The 23,607-nt window shown below is 41.0% G+C and overlaps 1 protein-coding gene across 1 annotated transcript in view; it reads left to right on the forward strand.

Moving 5' to 3' along the window:
- The window catches only part of brinp2 (bone morphogenetic protein/retinoic acid inducible neural-specific 2), a 244,398-nt gene that overhangs the window by 152,700 nt on the left and 68,091 nt on the right, over positions 1-23,607 (forward strand). The window contains exons 4-5 of the mRNA XM_020629885.2: positions 3,614-3,795; positions 17,293-17,398. Coding sequence (XP_020485541.1) covers positions 3,614-3,795; positions 17,293-17,398 — 288 coding nt within the window. The remainder of the gene's footprint in view (positions 1-3,613; positions 3,796-17,292; positions 17,399-23,607) is intronic.

Genomic DNA, 23,607 nt, shown 5'->3' on the forward strand with positions numbered 1-23,607 from the left:
AGATATATGGGACACACTTTTATAGCATTTTATAAAAGGGGCTTGTAGAAAATTGATAGAGAGCATAAACGTGTCTGCATCCTTTTCATCGCAGTTAGACTCACACGCTCTCAGTTCAAACCCTGTGATAAACAGTGAATGTATAAAATAGTGGGAGATATCTTCTCACTCATAGGCGATATAATAGACTTCAACTTATGACAAAACACTATCATTTGAAAGTGACATTACCTGTGCATCTTCTAAAGCAGGACGCCCATTGACATGAGTGAGTGTTAAAAACAAACTCTGTTTACTTCCTGCCGTCTCCCGACAGTCTCTCAGTTATTCTAGTGAAAGGTTTGCATCCACAGACACCTTCTCTTTTGGTGCCTCTCATCACTGAATGTATACACTGAGGCATTAGCGTGGGAGACAGAGCGGAGATGAATTCAGCAGCAGACTGATAGTTAGACTCTATATGTAATTAACAGCCTCCACTAAATGGGCTGAGCCTCGTCTGCATACTGATTAGACCGAGGCTGCACACACATCCACACTCTCCCTTTTCTCTTTTGTTACGAGTGTTTTCATCTCTTTCTGTCTCGCTTTTTTATGTCTGTCTCCCGAGCCAGGGTTACGCTGAGCTGTGAAGTGTGTGTGCACAAATGTCAGCTGTACTGAAGTGATGTAATTGTCTTAATGGCTGCACATACTTTAACACAATGGCTTATATTTACAGAGTTTCATCCGGCCTTCTTTTATTGAAGGTGTGTCTGAACCTCTCCTTTGTTAACCCATAAATAAATTACACTAATAGAGCTAATACAGCTAATAGATGACCAAATGTAAGACACTCTCTAACAGGTCATTGTTTATTAGTCAATTTATTGAACATGTTAAGTAAATACAAACACAAAATGAAAAGGAAAAACAAAGTGGATCCATCAGGATCCATAGCAACAAATAAATAACTCAAATAATATAGTTCATGTTCAAAAGGGATAGGAAGAAGTTAAAAACTTTTCTGGTCCTACCTCTTCTTATTTTTGTGCATTATTCACAGAAAAATAAAAATGTTTTCATCAATCAGTGTATGATGTTTGACTTGTTGGCCAAAACAAATTACGTTTTTAATTTAATTTTTAATTAGGTTATTAATTTGTTAAAGATAGTCAGTGGCTTTTTCCTACAAAAATAAAATATAGATTCAAACAAAAGTATCACTTATTGGCCTCCATGTGTGGTGGTGATTGTGTCCGCCTGGTTGATGTAGGATGTTCATGGGCAGGGAGCTGGTGTGTTTGCATTAGCCAATTATAGCTCCCAGGTGAGTTTAGGAGTGGATACAGTTCAGCCATTGGACGCGCATGTGGAAGTATAGCGGGCAAAGAAGAGTAGGCGACACTGGCTGCAGTGTAGGTCATACCCTGCCTCCTCAGTGTTAATAACAGAGGGGATGGGTCAAACTATAAAGATTAAATGAAAGTCAGATTTAAACAATTTAAACCACAGCAGTGACTTAAAATGTGCAAAGTTTGCAATGAGAGTTGGATAGGCTACCCCCCCTAACAGGGCCCCGCCTGAGAGCACTCACTCTCCTTGGGCTGCTAATCGTTGCATGGATTATTCCTGAGAATCTGAGTTTGCCAATAAAAGACACCGAAGGAAGATCAAAAATTTATCTGTCGAGGAGTCAGAGGAGAAAAAAATACAAGACAGTGTTAATAGAGCAGATAATAAAGATTAAATATTAATAAACGGCCTCAGCTATGGGGGAGAGACACTTGAATAACACGACTTTTGCTAACATTAAATTATAGAGTTTGTTCTTTGATGTTTAATATTAGCTAACTTTGCTAGCAGAGCGGTTTCATGTGTACAGCTCTGCTCGCTGTGACCGAGTTGTGTGGGCGCCACAGTGAGTCAGAGTCCCTGTTGGAGGTGCACCTTTTGAATGAACGCCTCGGGCCACAACAGACTCTAGAAATGCCACTGTCATGATCGACAGCTCTGTTGACAAACGCAGCTCCTTGCACTGCTCTCAACCAGGAAGGAAGGGTGATAGAAAACATGAGGAGAACTGACAATACGGTCTTAAAACTTTTCCATAACCACGAGTGTCTGCTCCAAACCGACACAAGTTTCTGTTCCGCTGTGGACTGTATGGACCTGAGGGTATTTTGGCTTCACTTTTGGACAACAGAAGGAGATGTGTTGTCCATATTTATATACTGGCAATGATACAGACCTTACCATCTCACCAATTTCATTTTCCTTCCCTCAAAATATAATTATTTGATTTATAAACAAAGATAAGAAATAACTCTACGACATACCTGCTAAACATGGGGGAACCGATGTCTCTGCACCAACCCTCCACCCTCAGGTGGCTGAGTAATATTTTTTTTTCTTCCTTGCTGTCCACCCTGCCTTTCAGTTCCTCTTAGCTGTGATAGTTTTATTTTAATTATTGTGAGCACAGATGCGTTCCAAGAGCTCCTGTTTAATATGCCCAATAGCCTGGTGCCCTAAAGTAATTTGTCCGTATTGATCTGTTGTGGCTCAAGGTTTGGACCTGATTCAGACAGCCTTTTCATCATGAAATAAACAAGTTTCAACCCCCTTTAAAAGGAGGGGTTCTTTTTTCCGAGTGACAACCTTGTGCTGTCAGAACAGTTTCCCTGATGACTGACAGACGTTCATTATGATTCCCAGGAGAAGTCTTAGGAGTAACGGATGCTGTGCGTTATCACTAATTTATACACTGCATGCATGTGTTGGTTTAGCGAGCACTCCTTGGGCTACGAGACTACTAGAGTCACATTTTAACATGCGTTTCATGGTGCATACATTTCACACTTAATTCATGACAGGAGGAGGCTAAATATAGAACCAATTACAGAAGCAACAAAAGGGAAGCTAGTGAATGTGAGGTGTAGTTTAAAAGTGCTTTGAATGGTCAGACAGGTTAAGTACCATCCATTTACCTTTACATTTACACGGCCTGATGAATGAAACAGACCTTACAACCACTGCTCTCTTCTCATTCATTAACTGTTGTACCCTCAAATCATAGTGGTTTTATTTAAGACCACAAATCCTCTATTGTGTCAGATTTGGGATTAATATACCTGCTTAGGAAACACTTTCAGGCTGAATTCAAACCGGACCTGGTTTAAGAGCTTGAAAGGTAATTGGACGCTATACTTGACCAGCTCTTTTCTTGTTTTCTCACCATTCAAAACTACTTTTAGACTTTTCTTACCAGTTCCACAAGTGACAAGACAGATATGAAGAAATGTCAGAGGACACATTTCTTTGAATGAATTCAATGCTGATCTTGTCTGTAATAAAGTGATGAAAGGAAGAGAAGCAAAGAGCAAACACTTCCTGCCTGCATTATAAACCACCAAACCACAGCGATGCAGTGAAGGTCTGCCAAGGAAATGTCAAAAGAGAAAGAGAATCCAAAGATAACATCAGCATGCTGATCTGACATGATGTCAGTTTTTTGAGGAAGTGACTCTTCAGGAATAGTAACAAAGGGGATTCAGTGTTTTATTAAAAAGACAGCCACTTTGTTCATGACTAAAATAGTATAAATATTGATTGATCGTTTGTTCGTCCACAGGGGAGGAGTCTCTGACCATTTTCCTGGACAAGCAGAAGCTGAACAAGAAGTCGGAGGGTAGCAGCAACAGCTCAGTGGTGTCTCTGGAGCTGCTGCATCAGCTGGCCGCTTCCTACTTCACAGATCGAGAGAGCACCCTAAGGCGACTGCACCACCTCCAGATCGCCACTTCTGCCATCAAGGTACTTTACACATGCGTGAAGCCACTGACGAAGCTTACTTACATAACTTATTCAAATGAAAAAAATCCCTTTTTCAGTACAGCTGCCATGCAAACTCACTGTTTCTTTGCAGTCAACAAAACAACCACCCATCAGGGCAGACATGAAAACATTAACTCTCCTATAAAGTTGTCCCTTTGGGATAGATTACTCCCTCCTGCACCTGTAACAAATAGTCCTGCTCGCTCTAAAGGTATGCGCACAAGCAATCCTTTTAAAAGATTATTTTTTCAAGGTGCATCATTCTTCAAAGGCTAGCGGAGAGACAAGAGAGAGAGAGAGTGAAGAAGGTCATATTTTAAAACAGCAGGCAGCATTAGAAGCACCGTGTATGTTCTGTAGCCCACAGAGGCAGTAAAGCATGGCAAATGTCAAGTTCCTTTAAAGTCCCAGAGGGAGAAGTCTATTTATGCATACTGTACTCTACTGTAAGCCATCTGGACTGGGTGACACACACACACACACACACACACACACACACACACACACACACACACACACACACACACACACACACACACACACGCACAAACACACACACACACGTGTGCTCTGCTGAAGGTGTGTGACTGTTGTGAATTGTTTTCTTAAAGGCTTTATATGTGACTTTTTGATCCAGCAGATGTCGCCCTTGAGCACTAGCATGAAACCAAAACAACTTGCGCTGCATTGTTGTGTTAGCATACTAATGCTAGCGATCTTTATTATGGCCGAGAGTAAGATGAGATGAGAAGAATGTCTCTCTCAATAACACAGTGTGAAAAAAAATAAAAATAGGTGGGAAACATTGCTGATATAAAATGATTTGACACAAAGTGCTTTTATTATGAAATGCCATGTTGTTGTTGCTAGCTTGATGTTATGAAGTTGAGATGTGCAGAAGAATGTGCAGCTTGTTCTTCTCCTTTGTAAACATTAATACATGAGCAATAAATGCTTAAATTTAAAAGACATCTGTATCGTCAAAGTTGTTGTGAGTCTACAGTTTGAAGGGGTTTAACTTTTTCTTTGGTTTGATTTGTATTTACCTCAACACCAAACACTTGACTCACCTTGAGCAGGTTGATTGTCACTTACCGGTATCTAAAAAAAGAAAACTCTGTGGCAATATAAATCCCAGTACCTCCTCTGCCTGGCGTCACCTTGTTTAAATCCTTTCTTTTCTCCCATTTGACGACAGAAAGCAAAGCATAACCAAGGGGGGACTTTTTTTCTTTTTCTTTTCTCCACATGTAAACAGATCTGTTGGCTTTCATGTGATGACAGCAGGTGTGTGGGTGGGCGGACTGTGCTTTCAGGCTTCAACTTAAATAGTCAATCTGAGTGGAATGAGTCATTGCACAGCGTCAACTCTGTACCTTGAATTACAGTGGTCCATTCATGTCTGGCATGTTTCATGAGGCGCACACACAGCAGGCAGAGGTGAGACTGACCACTTTTGTTGCCAAGAGACACTTAAACAGGGACCGTGGAGAATTTGATTGCTTGGAAATGTTGTTTTTTTTATTTTCCTCCCACCATGCTCTGAATAGTTGTATGTTTGAGAAAACGTAAAACACAAAGCCTCCTGGACTCGGCTCCAAATTGCTTTTTACCTACGCTGAAAAGTTTGATTAGTGTGAGAACGTGAAATTTAAATTTAATGACTGAAATAAAAAAGTTTGTTGCACAACATTTTCAAAGAATTTAAGCCGCAGTGAATCTGAGCCTTGAGACAAACTTTGCTGCAGTGCGGGCCGCTCTCACATCCTAAAAGAAAAAAATCTATTGATAACCTCTACAAACTTTACTTCAAAGCAAAAATCACAATCTAGCATGAGAGAATTACACAGATTAAAACAAAGAACGATCTCGCCTATATTAAAGGAGCAATCTGTAAGATATCTACTGAATGAAATGATAACATGACCTTACTATCTGATCAGACATTAAGGAAACATGCTATGTTGAAGTGCTGGCTTCTCTGACAACAATGCAGCAGCCAGTATGTCCTCCTTCTAACTTTAGATTCTGCTCCTGAATGCTCTGGATTTGTTTGGACCAGAGAGGGTAGGCGCTTTTAAGACACCCCACACGGCCGTTTTGGACGCCCCTCGGTTTGTCAGATATGAGAGCAGTTATCAGGTCAAACCAACAGGTGTTGCAGCGATGGAAGCGGGCAAGAGAAGTGGTTCAGATAGAAGTGATTGTACCCGACCTAAAAAGCCTCTGCATGTTTCTAATAAGCTCCACAAGCAGAAACGTGCTCAAACTAGGATCAATATTGGAGATGCTTTTGAAAAATGGAGAGAGGTTAGAACACAGAAAGGTTTACAGACCCATGCAGAGCTGGATAAACACTGAAGCTTCAGTGTTCACCACATGGTGACCTGAGTGAGCATCGACTCTAGAGAGGAGGGGGCAGGGACAGACAGCTGTCTACAATGTTTCGAATTTGGACTGCAGTACCCATGTTAAACACTAGGAGTCAGAGTTACATACTGCTCCTTTAAGAATTATTCAGTAGTGATGTTGAAACACATTAGCCTCTTAGAATTAATAATGACAGGACATTTTGCTCTTTTTGAAACATTTGTATTGGTGAATACTGTGTGTGACTGATGCTCTAGAATATGTTTGTTCTTGTGCATTTAAGTCCACAGCTGTAGAAAGGGTAACAGCAACAATTAGGATGAGTTGGTTTATCAGTAAATCTGTTTTTAATCCATTTAGGGATTATGTTTAATACCCTCTGTTACATTAAGCTGCACACCGCTTCTCATGCCTGTTTCTACTGAATGTCTTTCATCAAAGTGTTGACATGTCTGTGTTTGTAAAGCCGTGAGGAGGACGGATATCTGCACAGTAAAGAGATGTCAACAGTCTAATTAGATTTTATATGAAAGTTTAAGGTGATAAACAGGCCAGGTAGCTAACCATGTGCCCAAACGTACCTTCTGACATTGCTGATACACTGTAAGACTTCAAGCCGAAGCAGACATGATTTTTGAGTCGTACAACTCATTTTGAAGTTGGGGTGAATTTCATTTAGTGGACACTGAGCTACTACAGCTGATTACGACCCGAACAGCTGCTGCCGATTAGCCAGGTGAATTTCAGACATGTTTTATATTTTGGTTGTACGACTCCGCACAATTGAAACGTTAGAGCAAAGCCACGAGCCGATTACCTTTTTACCTGCCCAAACTGAAAGACAGCTACTGAAATCACCGTGGCAACAGCAGGCATGCCCTTGTCATCTGTCTCCCCCCTTCTATCATGAAAGAAATAGACCTATAGCAGAAAGATCTCCAGCTGACAGGGAATATATGATTGAGGTGCTAGTTCGCTTGGGTTGTTGTGTGTGTGAGAGAGGGAATGTTTTTGGCGGTGAGTGTAGCCCAGCTAAGCCGTCTCTTAGGTCGTGACCCACAATGCCGGACTTTAAAAGCCCTGTGTTAACTGTTGTACATTAATTAAATAACAAAACAAAAACACATCGGAGTTTAAAGGTCACATATTATGCAAAATACACTTTACCATGTTTTCTAACACTAACATGTGTCTCTAGTCTGTCTACAAACCCCACAATGATGAGAAAATTCCATCCTTTCCGTCTTCTGCCAGCTCCACTTTTCAGAAAATGTGTGCTCAAACAGGCTGTTTGGAGATGTTCCCTTCATGACATCACAAAGGGCAGTAGCCCCTCCCCCAGGTGGGTGACGCTCCCATAGCTAGGTGTTTGTTCTGCCCTCTGAGTCTGCCTTCTCACCGTAAACAATTGGACATGGTGCGAGAAAGCCTGAGCCACACAATGCCTTCCAGAGAGGGGTGTGGTCAGACACAGCTCATTTACATATTTAAAGGTACAGACACAGAAACAGCCTGTTCTGAGCAGGGCTGAAATAGAGGGGTTTATAGTCATGATCAAATACAGGATCAGAGTGGATTTAGAACAAGAAACTTCACACACATGTTTTGAGGAGCTCTGAGACTTATTTAAACATTTTTAAAAGGAGGATAATGTGACCTTTAAACTACAAATGTGTTTTTTTTTAATGGGTGGTATATTCTTGAAAATTTGTGTCATTGTCTTTAGAGGCATGGTCATTGACGGCTTGTCTTTTGACCGGCCTCACTTAGCAGAAATACAATCAGCAATGCCTAAGTGATGCTACAATTTATATTATGTGTTAGCATCAAGCTAACAAACTACACTAAGATGTACAGCACAATCCATCTGTGAGAATTCCTCCTATCCCAATCAGAATCAGAATAAGAAATAATTTATTAATCCCAGGGGGAAATTTGATCCCCTGTTGAATAATGCACCAGCTGCCCCTGTCAAATCATTTAACTTTTCTTCCTATGTTCATTCATAGTCTGCATACTTTACGGATGTATAAGAATAGTCAGAGCGATTACAGAGGACATAAATAAGAATGTGCTGCTGAGTTGATGAGGAAGTTGGTTGTGTTAACGCTGATTTTCCTCGTTGGTGTACTGACCATTGCTGGTCAAATCATTACCTGAGATTGAGATTGCGCAGGTTGTGTGTATATAAGGTGAGTAAGTGAATATGTGGGGACCAATAAGGTGATATGACGCTGATGCATTTCATTCACTTTCATCCAAACTCGGCTGCAGCGTTGTTTGTGTTCCTGGACTTTTGTGTTTTTTAAATAAGGCACAGGCTTTGCAAACTTAATGCTGTAGTATGCGTCATTGATTTGGGCATTTCCCTATTCAAATTAGGCTTTATATAAAATGAAGTAAAGCACAATTTTTAAAAGCCAGAGGTGGCTCCAGCAGGTGGATGAAACTGTTTGCTCTAAATGAAAGTGACATTTGAATATAAAGCACATGTTCGCTGTTCCTGATTTAGTTCTTTTAAGTAGTTTGAGTTTTCTTTGAATAAAAGGAAGGGGTATTCAGTTTGTTCTCTGTGAAGTCACCATTTCTGTGTTCCTGTCAACAAGTAGAGGGAAAAAAAGGGAGGCTAGTTTAAGAATGCATTATCTGAGATTTCCACTCTCAGTCTGAGTAACACGAGCTGTCAGAAGCAAGGACGCACCAATGACTCTCTCAAACTCTTTAAAAGAGCAGAAAGTCGTCCCGTCCGCCCACCTGCTACATTCAGAGCAGAACGTTGACGGGTAAAGCTTCAGTAAAAGTAACTCCAGCTCGAGACATAAGCGTAGCATAAGGCAGGGAAGTGAAGGTGCCCCAAAGGTATCACATGCCAAACGAAGAGAGAAACAGAGTTATCACAGCCCGAGCTCAAGAGACTCTGAGGGGAAGCCAACGGAAATTACAAATCAGATGCTGCAGCCTTCAGGTGAACACATTTTATCCCAACTCCGTCTGAAAATGAAGGAACTACATTTTCAGTTTAGCAGGCATAAGTTATTCAGTGTGTGATCAGATTGTGGTGTTGTTATCTTCAGTGCTTCCAAAGGCCTGCAGATCTGTGTCCAAATCAAAAAACAGAGTCTGAGAGTAACAAACGTATACAGCCACAACAGCTTGTGCAACATTTCTCTCTCTCAACTAAAAAAAACAAACATTTATTTTAATTGAAATTCTACATAACAAAAACCTGTTATATTTGCTTAACACTGATTAATGATGACATGTCCCCAGACTGCATTTTAAATTAACCCGATGACTCAAACTGTGTCTGGGAAAATGAATCCTCCGTTTTGGGTTTTTAGGGTTTTTCTGCAGTTGTGAGGAAAGATCATCGAGAAATTATTTTTGGTGTAAAGAAGAAATCAGCAAATCTTCAGTAAACATGGTACTAATGTGAATTCCAAGAAATACAACTTTAGAGGGTATAATATCCCCTCCAACTTAATCGTAGTGAAGTTTAAGATTAATTTCAGCTCACATTAAGACATTTGAAAAAAGGCCAGTTCATTTTGTGGGATTTGAGCTTGGGTCTGTCCAGTCCCATCAGATAGCTGTTAACCAGTGAGGGCCTGATTCACTAAAGGAGTGTGAGTCTTTCACACCCACTAAACCTGTAAAAGAGTCAGAAAGACACCATCCAATTCACAAAACATGCACAACGGGTTAAATACTCCTGTAAAGTGCTACCGAAGCTGTTTGTGTGTATTTAAATGAGCACTTTAAAAGCATTTATTTGGGAAACAATTGTTTCTTTCTAGGCTGACCTTAAGTGAAAAAAAATCACCTTATTAGCCCACTGTCCTCTGATTGGTCAGCTCTGTTTGCAGTTGCAGCAGTGAGTGATGCTGCATTCATGTGCCGCTCGGGTGGTCCAAGTTTCCAAGTTGGGAAGTCTTTTTTACGACTTAAGTTCACCTGTTCTCAGTTCAGAAAGTTGGAATTTTGTCACAACAGGGTGCAGATGCTACAAAGAAGATCTGTGGAATGAAACTGATAAAAGTATAGATTTGAGCAAAAAGTTGATGTGCAGTATGTGAATTAATAAAAAAGTATGTTAACTTTAACCAAACATATTTTGCCCCTCTATTTGATGACGATTATGATGTCAAGTTGGGAAGTTGGGCACCTCATTCTTTTCCGAGTTTCCACGTTGTTGTTCCGACTTCATGTGCATTTTACAACTCGTTTTTCCGATGTGTCCAACACCACATGAATGCACCATATGCTTCCAAGTGGGCGTGTCCTAAAACTTTGCCGATGCTTTTATCTAATTGGTCGACAGAAATCTCACCAAGCTCTCGTTACTTCTCGTTCAGAGCAGCAGAAAACAACGTCTGTGGATTACACCAGAAACTTTATGTATTGTGTTTACAAAAAAAACTTTGCTGAGGTTTAGTTATGGACATCCAACATGGTAACAGATCTCCTTTAAGTTAGTAACTAAACCTGCAAAACCCGCTGTGTCGATCACCCTCCATCTCCTGAAGCTTCTAAGTTGAAACATGTCAACATGTCTATTTTTGAGTTTTCTGTTTCCTCCATATTCATATGATGTCATATATCTCACAATTTAGCTCAATTTAAATCAAAATGTTTCCTGAGGTTTTGAGGTCAATGTCAATCACAGCTGATGAAAGCTCTCCTACACACTCCTGATGAAGTGGATTAGCTGCATTACTCCTCAGACGTACAGCTTACAATCTGGAGCTTATGATTGCTGTTTATGATAAAATGCCAAAGTGAAGAAAAACATACTTGAGAGATTTAATTCACATTTTTAAGAGGGGGCGAGATAAACAGGATGATCCCTCGAGCATGTTCTAGGTCCTACCTCCAGGTCTCCAACGACTGGAAGACGCCCACAGAAAAAATATCTAATAATCAAGTGTGAAATTTATGAACACACAATAACAAGAAGTGTTTGGAAGAAAATGTATTCTGTTATGAGTTTGAACAAACTCGATCTTAACTTTCAAATCTGAGGGGGGATGATGTCGTTTATCACAATAACTCAAGAGGAGTCTGTGCTTGAGCCTTCATTTCATCACAGCACAGTTTCCTCTAATGACAAAATGATCTAATTAGATGGTGGAGCGTGTAGCTGCATGTATTTGCATATTAATGATAGAAGGCAACACGATGTCGTTTTCTTCTGCTCGGTGCTTTAAAATGAGCGACTTTGGGGGTTTAGGTTGAAAGATTCAGACCACATTCATCAGGCGTCGTGTGTTAGTTTTTTTACGCCTTGATTCATAGATTTATTAATCTGATCTCATCTGCATTTATTGTTTAACATCTCATTCATACACAGCTTAGTCAAAGAAAGTGAAATGTCAACACGTGGATCCGATGACCTGCATGTGATTACAGGAATAATGAAGCTTCTCTCTCTTCCTGCAGACTGACAGGCAGGTAAATAGTTCTGTCCTTTAACAAACAGCCAGTGATTTTTGCACATCCGCCCACACACACAAACACACAAACACTTCAAACTACACACACACACACAAACACACTCCTACTTGTGCTCCGGGAAGAGCATCCTTTAAATGTTTTTTGCTAAATGAGGATCTCTGGTATGCGAGCCACCTGCCACGTCGCGTCCTGCCAGATCAACTCATCTGCGGGAGAGGAAGCGGCGCCGAGTGGGAGGTACTCGACCCCGTGGTCATGAACGCCTCTCGGCTGTGTGTCGCTGCAGCAGCTAGTGGGAGGTGGGGAGGCGGGGGAGGGGGGGGGGGGGATACATTGACTTTATCTCCATCTACAAAGTGGAGCAATCTCAATCACACACATCCGGTGCAGAATACAGATTTTTATTTCCATGATAGAAGGAGGCCTCTCTCAGGTTTGTGTGAAAGCTCTGTAAAGCCGATTTCACATCTGCACACCTGAAGATATCTGGATCATTTCAGGAGGACTGCTCCTGAAATCTTCCTGACCTGACTGTTCACATACACACCTCGGACGGGAGGGGGGTGGGGCTGTTCTCCTGATGTAAGACATAAAGCGGCAGGAAGCGGCAGGCGAAGCAACAGAGTCAACTATACAATGCTGTAATGACAATATCTGCCTTTAAATCAATGCTATGTGTAGTTTAATGTACTCACAATGTCGACAAAAGAGCGGAAAACAACATACTGGAGAAGAGAAAACCTAATGCAGCCGTTTATTAGCTGTGATTAGCGGTGGTGTGCAGACAGTCTATGAACCCTACAGGTTATAAACGTCTAAACCCCCTCCCACTCACTGGAGGATAATATCCTGCTGCGTTCTCACAGCTCACTTGGACTTAATGCAGAAAAATTACAAGCTGGCTGTCAGGAGAAACTCCAGATGAAGTCCCAGTGAAAAATGTAGCTGTTTGCGTTCACATATTTACGTAGCTCCAACTGCAAATATCAGGAGTTTTTCAGGAGTCTTATTGCAAATGTGAAGAGGATGGGCTGAACGTTTTTTTAAAGACTTATTTTGGGGCTTTTTATGCCTTTATTGTGGAGATAAGACAGTGGATAGAGTTGGAAATCAGGGGCAGGGAGAGTGGGGAATGACATGTGGGAAAGGAGCCACAGGTTGGATTTGAACCTGGGCCGCCTGCTTCAGGGAATACAGCCTCTGTACATAGGGTGCATGCACCAACCACTCGGCCACCTGCACCAACGGCTGAGCATTTGTCAAGAGATAAAATCAGCAACAATGAAAAAGAAAAGAAGCTAACATGTTGTAGTCAAAAAAACATTTTGTACAGTCTTTTATTGACCAATAGGATATAAAGATAAAGTAAAACACTCCTGGCTAGTTCATCCAGCAGTTGACATGCTCCATCATGATGCATGTAGCAGTCAGTGTGGTTTAAATGGAGGGTAATGTGAAGCGTGTTTCTGAACACACCCATTCAAAGCTTTCAGTCATGTGACAGTGATGCCTGCACTGACACGCTGAGTCACAGCAGGTGATGCCGTTAGCTGGGATCAGGGGAGCTGAGATGGTTCACATACCGACCTCTCTCCTCCATCTGCAGCCGGCTTCTGAGAGCCTCTGTGCACAAACTTGCTGTTAAACATGTGAAGGATTACGTAACTTAATATGGGAATGTCAAAAAAGCTTTTTAGGCTTTTAAGAAACACTCACTTACCGTGCTGTGTTTGCATAACGCACGTTGTTGAATAAACATTCAAAAACAAAGTGGTCCAGGTTGAACAAGCCGCTCAGTCGAGGGCTCTGTTTTTTTCGACAAAGGTAGAGACGGGGGTGGCATCTCTCTGGTGGATTAGTGTTGAAGTTCTTCACTGGAGTTGCAAACAAGCTCGGTGTGTTCAATGTAACACAGCTCTGCTTTCATGGTGTCTACTATTTAGGAATATAGACTGTGATGGTGATATAAGCTTGTATGTTTGAAAACTCAAACAGCGACTGAAAAATGGATCTTTTAAACATCAAACTGTCTGGAAAACAATGAAATAATTGTCTTTCATGCAGACAAACAACTTGAATATATCACAAAAACACGCAGCAGGATAATCCAACCATCTGATGTCCATTGATCGTGTTTTTCATAGAGACTCTCCCTCTGTGCCTCCATCTGTTTTTAGCTTGTGATGCAGGAGCTGTGAACTTCCTGTTCATGGTCACTCAAACCTTTGATCAAGACTTTTCCCAAAAAAAGTATGTAGTTTCTCAGTAGGACAGAGAAGCAGCCGGTCACTTTCTGTGCTCCTCAAAAGATGAACTTGTTCACAATATTGGCACTCCCAGTTACTGCGCGCATCAAATTTAAAACTCTGCTGCTCGCTTTACAAAAACAGCGACAAAAAAACGTTTTTACCTCCTTACCTAAACTCTCTCATCCCGGTCTCCATCCAACCTAACGGCTAATGCTAGCTTTAGAGCCTGCCTAAAGACTTTCTAAGCGATTTCCCCTGATCTTGGTTGTTAGGTGTAAGTCAGTCATGAAACACAATCCAAGCTGTTTTTAAGGCAATCTTCTCAGCATGACTAACCGATTAAATAGAACATATTTAATATAATCAAAGTAGGAGGAAACTGTTGCGCTTCACACTCCACGAGTGGAGGTCGGTGCTCTCAGAGGAGGACATAAGATGCACAAAAAATATAATTCAGTGGATACCTTCTTCAAGACAGGAACCAAATAAATTACTGGAGCACATGAATCACTTAAAGGTGCACTGTTTAGTTTTGGTAGAGAAATGTGAAAGCTACCAGGAGAGTTACAGTTTCACCATAACTTCTTGTGTAGCATTTTATCTTCGAACAGTTACAGGAACCAAATGTTCCTGTGAGGACAGTTTGTGTATAGAGTTATGAACATATAATACAGAATCTGTACACTTCACCAACTTTCACATTTCTCTACCAAAACTCCACAGTACACCTTTAAACTTGTTTCCAGAGTATAAAAGACATTAGTCAACCGGCTTTAAATTCAGTGTGAACACTGTGAGACGCTGGATTTAATGTGAACAGGAAGCTTCCTTTGCTCCACTGTCAATACAAGAAGATGAATGAGATGTACCAGTTAAGTCTTACACTAGAATAGATTATCTTTGCTCACTTCAGCGGTTTAAAAAAAAAAGCCCCTAAAACATCTCTTTACCCTACTTCTATCCGCCTGCCTCTGGCCTATATTTCAAACTTATCATTGACTACATCTCAGCTACATCTTTGAAAGATGTTTAAGATGCGTATCTCTTGTAGCGCCTTGAAGGCTAGCTTCCTTTCCTTTGTAAAAAAAAAAAAAAAAAAACAGTGTGAAGATGTGATGAACGAGGCTATTTGTGAGACACGGAGCTGCGTCATTCAGCAGATTCTGTGATTAAGTTCTAAAGGCCTCGTCTCTGTCTTCTTATTCTAATTGAACTACATCGAACGCTCACTCTGGAAATTACTTACTTGTCGGGCCCTTGCTCATTCTTCCTTAATGTTCTTTGTCTTTGTTTCTTCTCTGCACTTGATCTTTTTGACTTTAATCACCCTCTTTGTTTGCTCCGCCCCACCCCTCCTCCCCCCCACTGCCTAATTAGCATCCCTAATCACAGCCGAGCATCTCACACACACTTTTCAAGTAGGATGTTGTTTATCCATCCTAATTCAGGATGTGTATCTAGTATCCCCTCACATTCAGGTCACATGTCTGTGCTACAAAAAATATTTCATTGACCTTGATGGCAGAGACTTCTGGTACATCCGTCCAGCTCAGAGAGTAACTTAGATTTACTCTTTGTAAAGTGGAAATAGCTCATTTAGTTCCTACTGAGACACAGATATGACTGTAAATGAGGTTCTGTCTTCTCTCTCTCTCTCTCTCTCTCCATGGAGAAGCACAGAGGGGCCGAGCGAGGGCGAGATGATGTTTAAAAAAAATACTCAAGTGTTTACCAATTACAGCCATGTTACATTTTTAAAGATATCAAAGATTTCACCCCTCTTTCAGTACCACTGTTGCATCCTGAAGCAGTGTCTAGTGAAACTGTCTGAAGCATAAAAAGGAATATGACTTCACTCCTCATCGATCTAGTTTCATTTTTGTGGTAGTGTTTATGAGTACAGGATCATATAAAGGGTTTATGTTTATGGGTGCATCCTGTGGTTTGGTCCCATTTTTTTTAACAAGCCACACAAACATCAAACACACAAATATGTGGCAGGGCTGCGAGGCAAACATGACCGAAGAAACAAATAAGGAAAGCAGAGCAAGAGCCACACAACAAGAAGCTCCCGTTTGAAGGACTTATTATGTGACGTTTAGAGCTGACATGCTCTTCCTCAGGGGGGAGAGATAGGAACTCAAGGTACCAGTTCCCCCGTCAGTCTAAGCCTATAGCACCATAAGTAGGAGCTGGTCTACACCTGCACCGGCCCTAACTATAAGATTTATCAAAAATAAAAGTTTTAAGTCTATTCTTAAAAATACAGACTGTGTCTGCCTCCTGGACCCCGGCTGGAAGATGATCCCAAAGGAGAGGAGCCTGATAACTGAAGGCTTTACCTCCCATACTACATTTAGAGACTGTCATGGCTCCTTTACTGGAGTATTTTTGAGTCTTTTCACCGACCAATTCTGGGGCAAGATCACTCACACTCTTAAACATCAGCTTAATAAATGACACATTTATGAAATTGTCAAAGCTTAATAAATGAATTAAGCTTGATTGAAGATATTTTGGCACAACAATATAAATGAATAATGAAATCATAAATTGGATGCTATGTCTTTCAACATAAAAAATGTCCATCTAATGGGGTGCTTTACTCTTTCAAATGTTTAATATTTCAGTAGATACAAAGTTCACAGTATTCAGTACAACACAAACTACATGACATCAAGATCATCATCAGGGCAGGACAGTCCTCCAGAAAAGTCTCAATTGTTTGTTTTCATTGGCGTAAAACACATCACAATGTCCCCTGACTTCAGCAGTGGAAGTACCTGAAGGCATCATGATACATATTACAGCGAGCATGGGAGGGAGCGAGGTCATGGCGCCCACAGCCTTTTTTCTCAATGATCTAAATAACTCACTCTGTGTAACTCTTGCAGTTTTTCCAAAAGAATAGAAGAGGTTATTGTCATTTTTTTGGCCGGAATGAAACTTTACCTTTGTTGAGAGCGTGCAGAACATCTTTGATTTCTTATCTTTGCAAAGTGATGCGTCAGAGTGTAGAGCTGCTTTGAAGCTAGCACATGTAGCAGTTTAATTATCAGACCTCGAGGAATGCACTCAAATCGTCTCTCACAAACAGCTGGGACGGCTCTCTCTTTAACACTTCTCTCCCGCTCTGTTCTCTGGGGAGACAGCCGGTGCTTTGCAGCCAGCTGTGGCTGCAGGTGTGAGTGAAAGCAAAAGATGGCGATGGTTGTCTCCGCTGTCAGAGGGCTCTGCCACATCCACTCCCCCACGGCTGCCTTTGCATTCTGCGCCTGCCACAAGTTGCAAACTTGACGGCTGCAAAATGGGAACAAACATCTGCCTCTTTCGCTGCTTAAATTGTATGATAAGAAAAAAAAACATATATTTTATATAGTGCTTTCTTTTCTCTGTTTCCCAGGTAACAGAGACGAGGACGGGCCCTCTCGGCTGCAGCAACTACGACAGCTTGGATTCAGTTAGCTCGGTGTTGGTTCACAGCCCGGAAAATAAGATCCACCTGAAGGGTGAGTCTGGACAACGCACACACACGGACACACACACACACACAAGGCACAGCAACAAACAGTCTATCACATGTGTCGATCTGAAATGTATGCACATCACACCCTCACACAAATGCTCAAAAATAGAAAAATGTTGCATGTTCATCTCAAGTTCATGCACTCAAACACCTCTTCAGTCCCTTATATAAGAGTGTTCACACACACACACACACACACACACACACACACACACACACACAAAAACATTTTAAAGGATGTTTGTGTCATGCATGCAATTTACAAACAGACATACCTTTGTGTGATTTTCTTTCCACTACAGACGCTTTTGCTTGTATATAATGAAAATCTGTTCCCACCAGAGCTTATAGTGCAGAGGTAGTGTACATGGATAGCTTGCAGTAGATTCAGTAGACTCACCTGCTACAGTGTGTTTATTCTATAGCGTCCAGATTTAGCATTATTTCTGACACATTAATTATTCACATGTGTGGCCCCTTTTTTCTATTTAATTAAGGCACTTGTGCTGTAATCAAAAAGAAATCCTCCAAACAACTAAAAAGCAAATGTGTTGGAATTTAATAATAACACACACATAGTAAATAGACATTCTCTTATCTCATACATGTCCATCTTAAATTCATTCACACAAACAGACTCTGAGGAAAAGGATGGGATTGTGTGCAGCACAAACACACACACACACACACACACACACACACACACACACACACACACACACACACACACACACACACACACACACACACACACACACACACACACACACAGACTCACAGCTCTGAGGAAAAGGTCCTCCTGGGGGAAAGGACGGGATTCACACACACGCTTGAAAACATACACTAACACCACCTCCATCCACCACCGCGCCGCGCCTCTCACCTCCTGTGTGTAGTAGTTGGCCACGGTGACCCTTTGCTTTACGCTGCAGTGGTTTATAGGTCTGTTCTGCCTGGCTGCTTCTCAGTCTCATGGGGAATCTGTTATCTTACCAGGCTGTAGATAGAATGTGTATCTGACCACGCTGACCCCCCGGCCTCCCTCCTCTATACAGCTGCACCATGAAACACTCGGTAGACAAGAAAAAGTAAAGGTGAAGTGCTAATCCAATCACATGCAATCTTGTTTTTATATAACTGTCCACCAGATTATTCCTAAATAATTTCCATTGGCTCTATTGGCGGTAATAAGAAACCTCACTTTTACATCCCTCCAGGTAATCACTTAATGACTTCCATCCAGTCTGCACTATGTTACAAACTCAAGCTTCTGTGTTTACTCTGTAGCACATGAGGCAGCGTACACCATCGAGTTAAAAACAATCACTGTCAGCATTTACTCGACTCGTCCTCTAACACATAACTCTGCATTACACAAATGAAGAAGTTTTTATTCCTGTTATTTATATCTTTGATGAAGTATTAAATAGCCCACTAGTACTACGTCTAACCTTTTTTACGATCAGCATAAAGCGTTCAATGTTGAGTCAGACTTTTGTAGGGGGCAGAGTTCGATGGAATAAAGATGTGAAGCTGTGTATAGAGGCCTCATAAATATGGATTTAAGTAAATGAATGAAGTTCCAGTGTAAGTGTGTAAGTGAGGCCGTTCCTCAGCAGGAAACATTGGCTCCAAATAATCACTTCATTTCTACAATCAGTCAAGTTCATTGGTCACTTGTTATCATATGCACTTGGTTCTCTGTGACAATTATTCTTTGGTTCCTTATATATCCATAGGGTTTTGTTGCCATGGCAGTAAACTGGCATTAATGGCCTGTAACACAGCAGTGGTGTGTGTCCCTCTGTGTGCTCGGGTCCAAATCACAGCATGTGTTGATCCTGATGTGTCTGAAAAAGAACATTGGTATGGAGCTATTATTCTGGTGTAAAAAGATCCACAGATGCGCACGCATAAAAAATACACACAAATCATCGTTTACACCTCAAATACGTACATATATCCTCAAAAGTGTGTGTGACGATCTGAGGGTTTGTTGTCCTGAGCTCAGGCTCGTATTTGTGTGTATTTTCAGGACTTACAGCAGAAAAAAATCATTTTCTGCTATTATTAAAAAATAGTAAAGATTTTAAAATGAGTCTGCATATTTTCAGATCTGAGCATGCATTTGTAGATCAACAATACAATCCACATCCAAACATGATCATTTTGTAAAGCTTGTTCGTTTACCGTAACTGATTTGACCTTAACTCTTAGTCCCACAGGACCAGCAACACCAGGGAACAACACATAGTTTCACTTTCCATGTTGTCAGTCTGTGAAACCTGTAGATTAGCATGATTTGCAGCTCAAACTAATTCTTATTTGTCTTATACTGGCGTCAGTAAAAACCCTAATTTCAGTCCCTGCCTGAAGTGGTTTGTTTTCGGCTGCTGTCTCTTTAAGGCCCGCCTCCCCACGGGCCCACCTTACAGCTCTATGGAAGTTTTCAGGGCTTGTTTTTCATTGGCTGAAGGAAACACTCAAGCTGCCCACCCAGAAACATCTCATATCAACTAAAACAACACAAAACATGATAATCCTGAGGACAGGGTCTCTGCAGACACAGTCACCACCACACATGTCTGAGCGGCATTACTTCTGTAAAATTCTATATTTAGTATTTTTGGGAAAAGCTACTGTCTCCAGGCAGTCAATAATGTTTGTTCTCATTCCTGCTTCACTTTAGTATGAGTTTGTATAAGTTGAGTTTGTTTCATCATGTGTAACCACTATTTGCCAGTTTGGCCCCGTGTAGCGCTTTTTTTTGTCAGCGCTAGTGTCTTTTTTCAAATGTTTTCAATGAGTAGAGAGTGTTTTCAGCAGAAAGCGGCCACCTGAAGAAAAAGTGCAGCGCTCAGCATTTTTTCTTTTTCCAAGCGCTGTGCCTTTTTTTGGGGGGGGGGGGGGGGGTCACCGGCGCTTTTTTCCAAATGTAAGATATTCCCTGTATACTGATCGTGTCTTGTACCCACATCCTCTGTGCTCCGTGTCTGATCAGGTAAAATATAAAACATGCAGTAAAAAGTATCATATAGCAGCCGTTGTCATAGAGACTGTTGTCAGTGCACAAACACTTCTTGCAAACACTCTCGGGCACACAGCTAGCGCTTTTCTGCATGGAAAAACGTCAGGTGGACACGGGGCGTTACTGGTCCCCTTATTTTAAAAAATTCAGACCCCCTGTATAGATTCTGAAAGTATATTATATAAGTTTAATTGTGGCTTCTATAAAAGTGTTTTCACACCAGCTTTACTCTTTAATGCACTCTGCACAATGATAAAACACCTTCCCCGCTGCGTACATGACAGAGATGATGAACGAGGAAGCTCCTGTTCAGGCTAATTGTTTTTTCACATGGAGACAGCAATGGAATTACCCAAAGTGAGCCACCTAGGAGACGAGATTCCACAAAGTTTGAGACACAACAAGTGTTCCTCCTCTGATGACCTCTGGTTGAACATGACTTGTTTATGTGATGACTCTTCGGTCTAAAGCAGCTGACATTTTGGTGCAGACAAAAACCCAGCCGGCTCATTATTTTTCCTTTTCTGGTTTTTATACTTGTGAGAGATAAATGCTCATCTCTCCACCCGCAGGAACCAAGATGATTGTGGGCCTGCTCTTAGTTGTCGTTCTTTTATATTTTATCTCGCATCACTTTCTTTAAAGGTCACTTTAAAATCAAACAGCTGACAGCTCACAGAGTCGTTTTCTCTTTACTCTTTTTTTACTAATGCTTTTGTCCTTTTACTTTATATTTTTTGTTCAAGCTCTAAACTTTACTCTCATTTTTTCTCTGGCAAAAAAATAAAAAGCCATTCCCTCGGAGGCTGTTCTGCAGATTGTCTCACTTCAGTGTTAATAATTCAGTAGCAGCTACTTCTCCTGTATTACCCCCTGAAATGATGATCACAACTTTTGTTTTATGAAACATTTTTTAGCGTATAGGCACATTCTGTAACCAAACAGGCTTGTGGGCAGAGAGTTTAATGGGCAACCAGATTAAAAGAGCATGAAGAAAAGAGCAGAATAGCAAAACACCATTATCCTCCCCAACTAGCCGGCCTTGTCCTCTCTCTCTCCGAGGCCATCATGTGAGGAATAATCAGCAGCAATGTTCTTCCAAAAAAGGAGACAAAGGGAAGGTCTGAACCTTCTGATTTGAGTGTGTCCTTGATTGTTCTTATCCAAAGTGAAGGGTATCACCATTCTTTTTTTTTTTTGTTGCCAGTGCTTCTCAGTGTGTACTTCAGACGTCTCTAAAGCTGAAGTGTAATTTGCTTTTCTCTTGTAAGGCCAAAGGCAATAGTGTTGTTGGATTGCAGTCAGCGTGCCCTGTGTTTCTGAAATGATGAGAATTATAACCATGGGATCTGGCTTCAAGGTGGCTTCTAGCAAATGAAGAAAAAAAAAAAGATGGGTTCAGGTTGGTTTTAAAACATATAAAGCATTGTTCTATGAGAGCTGGGCGACATGACATACATCTCATGTATCTTTTACCTAAAATGGAACAACTTATGATGAACTACTCTATTGGTCTGAATCAGTGGGCGCGCACTGTAGCTGTTCCCACTCAACGTTCTTGAAGCCAAAATACGCCGCTTAGGGGCGCTTCCATCTTGCGATTTTGACGTCATTTGGAGCCAGAGTCTGCACAGTAGGGTCCGGGGGCAGGAGCCCTGGTAACACACCCCGCCCACTTAGCGTACTGCCCTGATGACTTACGCAGCCCAGCTACGCCGAAAGTGCTCTGCCGGTCTACGATGAAGAAATGTGTAAGTACAACAAACCGCCGTATTCAAAGTCTAATATTTAAACACAGTGTGTTTTAAAAAAATCCAGTTATTTTGATCATTACTGAAAATACGAGGGCTGCTGGGTCCTCTGTTTTTAATGAAATCGTTCTATATTGAAGCTATATTTAAGCTAGGTTAGCACCACAGACCGTAGACTACAGGTGGTAAGATATGTTGTATTCTGTTAGAAACTGATAGTCTGCAATGTGATTCATGTCTGCTTTTCTAATATATTTAAGTGAACAGTAAATCAATTGTTTTTTGTGTCTTCATTTAGGCAAATTAGAGATAAAAGCAGCTGGTCTGACATCTTCCACAGAGGTGAAGTGTAAGTTAAAATCATCTGTTAAAAGTTTATATCCTGTGATTGTTTTGAAGTTTCATAAGAGGATTGTCAAAACAAGATATTGTTAACAATACAGTCTTCTAAAAATAAAAATCACACTGAGTCATACACCAGCTGAATGTTAAATAGAAAGGTGATGTTTTCTTTTCCATTTTACAATCAACAGAACCTAAAAATGACTCATTTCAACCTTCAGCTGCACACCTGTTACAGAGGTCAGGCTGGGGTCGCTTAGTTTGAAGGAACCTCCTCCTTTTATCACCTGTGCCAGATGCCCTGCTCATCCACTGTGGTAGAAATGACCTTACACCAGCAGCTCTCCCAGATGAAGAGTCCTCTCTGCCATCACCCAGAGGAGCTGATCGACGTCTGAAGAAGGTGGACAGAGTCTGGTGCTTTGTGACAGTGAACAGTGAGAAGTCATCCTCAGATAAAACACAGAGATCCTGGTCAATATTTAATTTATTTTTCTTAACATGATGTTGCCCTGTGTTTGAAAGGCCAGATGCTGGAGGGTCGTGTTGGATTTGCTTTTCCATCATATTTTAACAGTCAAACAGTCATCCAGGATCTCTATACTTTATTTGATTTTTGTTGGGATTTCTTTGTTAAATTATTTTTTATACTTTCTCCTATGTTCCAGCAATTTGACCTGATGGTCTCCCTTACTTATTTTCCACATGGTTAATGAAGCCAGGGGTTGTTTATTGAAGATTTCTTTTCATAAAATGTTTAAATAAACTTTTTTTAAATCTGAATTGACTGTCTCTGATTAACTGGAGTACAACAACGTGTTGGTCACAGTAAAATAATTTAGCAGTTAAGTTTATAGTTCACATTTGAAAAGGCCTTAAACTGACATTCATTTCTTCTTGACCAACAACAGCAAAGCTAACAGACGAGCTCAGCTGGTCTCGTCTGAGATAAATGGCCTTCAAACTTATTTAATATTAAACATTTAAAGCCAATAAGCATAGCAAGATATGTATGAGATTCCATTTCCATTTATTCAATCAAAGACTTGTCGAACAGTCTGGCATGTTGTG

The sequence above is a fragment of the Labrus bergylta genome, chromosome 4, assembly GCF_963930695.1.
Source record: "Labrus bergylta chromosome 4, fLabBer1.1, whole genome shotgun sequence".
Classification (NCBI taxonomy): domain Eukaryota; kingdom Metazoa; phylum Chordata; class Actinopteri; order Labriformes; family Labridae; genus Labrus; species Labrus bergylta.